This window comes from Fukomys damarensis, unplaced genomic scaffold, assembly GCF_012274545.1.
Source record: "Fukomys damarensis isolate Sample0158 unplaced genomic scaffold, DMR_v1.0_HiC HiC_scaffold_39, whole genome shotgun sequence".
In the NCBI taxonomy this organism is placed as follows: Eukaryota; Metazoa; Chordata; class Mammalia; order Rodentia; family Bathyergidae; genus Fukomys; species Fukomys damarensis.
Genome location: NW_022900951.1, coordinates 85,121,433 through 85,123,105, shown reverse-complemented (window position 1 = coordinate 85,123,105; position 1,673 = coordinate 85,121,433). Strand labels below are relative to the sequence as shown.

The window sequence follows — 1,673 nt, the reverse complement described above, 5'->3', positions numbered from 1 at the left end:
CTGTTATTCACGTGTCTTAAGAGTCGCTGGTTTTTGTCGAGGGTGGAGCGGGCACTGGAGTGCCTGTACCGCGGGCGGCAGGTCTGGGGACCCTTATCATTAACACATTTTCAGGGGATTCGGACACGTTCTCCCCAGAAGCGTAGTCCGCCGCCCGCGGCAGAAGGTAATGGACCAAACTGTGGTAGGAATAAAGTATGTGAACAACATGGAGAAAGACAGAGTGCTCGACTGGGTCCCCAGGTGACAGTAGCTCGAGAATTTGCACTAGTTTATCACCACCGCGAGCAGCTAGGTTGTTTACAGCCTGAGCTCCCAACAATCAGGCGGACGGTGAAGCCCACTCTGAATCTCCAGCCACGCCCCCTTCAGCTCCACACCCCCCCGTGAATTTGGGGCCGCCTTCTGGCCGGACCCTCCCATTGGCCCCTATCCCAACCAATCAGAGCTTTGTAACAGTTTCACCTGGCTGCTGCTTCCCAAATAAACAAACAAACCGTACTGCTAAGGTTCCCGCTCCGCTCCCCGGGGCTACGGGCTATACACCCCTTACCGACACCTCTTGCCCCCTCCAGCCAATCTTGCTCTGACTGTGGCGCCCGACCCAGGCCCAGAACGCTGGCCACTCTCTCCTCCGAACCCTCCTGCCTTCCTGGGCTCCTGGTTAGGATCCTCCTGGACAGAGAGTCCCGCCTCCTCCGATCAGTTCGGTTCTCTCTTGGCTCACAGGCTTTGAGGGTCTCTATGGAGCGGGAGGTGGCCCCTCTTCCTGGGCTCTCCTCCCCTTCTCGTACACCTCTACTGTTGACAGCTTGTGCTCCTCCCTTGCTCTGATAGCTGGATCCGCAGCGGCCGCCGCGTGAGGCGGCGGTCACGTGTTGTTTTGCCAGCGGCCGCTTGCCCATTGTAAAGTGGGCGGGGGCGCGGGCTGAGGCGGGAGGAGATTGGGGCGGGCAGACTGGGGTAGTCGGCCTCTTCTCCAGCCCTCCCTCCCCTTCGCTCACTTTAAAACCACCGTGCATCACCATGGCGAGTTGCTCCTGCGCTCGCGATCAAGCGACACGGAGACTGAGAGCTGCAGTAGAGACGGCAGCAGCAGCTCTAGGAGCGGTGGCAGCCAACCCACTTCTTTCCTCGGGAACCTCGACCGCACTAATTGGGACCAGGTCGTCTTGTCCGGGAGCCATGTGGCTCTCCACTGCCACTGGCTCCCGGTCAGACTCCGAGTCCGAGGAAGAGGACCTCCCCGTCGGGGACGAAGTCTGCAAACGCGGCTACCTGCGGAAACAGAAGCATGGGCACAGGCGTTACTTCGTGCTCAAACTCGAGACCGCTGACGCTCCAGCTCGCCTGGAATACTACGAAAATGCTAGAAAGTTCCGGCACAGTGTCCGAGCCGCGGCGGCTGCTGCAGCAGCGGCCGCCTCCGGTACCCCTGTGCCCGCGCTCATCCCACCGCGGCGAGTGATCACCCTGTATCAGTGTTTCTCCGTGAGCCAGCGAGCTGATGCAAGGTACCGACACCTCATTGCCCTTTTCACCCAGAACGAGTACTTCGCGATGGTAGCCGAGAACGAGTCGGAGCAAGAAAGCTGGTACTTGCTGCTCAGCCGCCTCATCCTCGAGAGCAAGCGCCGCCGCTGCGGCATGCTGGGCGCGCAGCCGGAGGGAGA

General features: G+C 60.5%; 1 protein-coding gene across 1 annotated transcript in view; it reads left to right on the top strand.

The window, feature by feature from the left end:
* The first annotated feature begins 1,026 nt into the window (after window positions 1-1,026).
* Window positions 1,027-1,673, top strand: part of Irs4 (insulin receptor substrate 4) — a 13,200-nt gene continuing 12,553 nt past the window's right edge. The window contains 1 exon segment of the mRNA XM_010603056.2: window positions 1,027-1,673. This exon segment is cut by the window's right edge and continues 22 nt beyond it. Within this exon segment, the coding sequence (XP_010601358.2) occupies window positions 1,027-1,673 (647 nt within the window).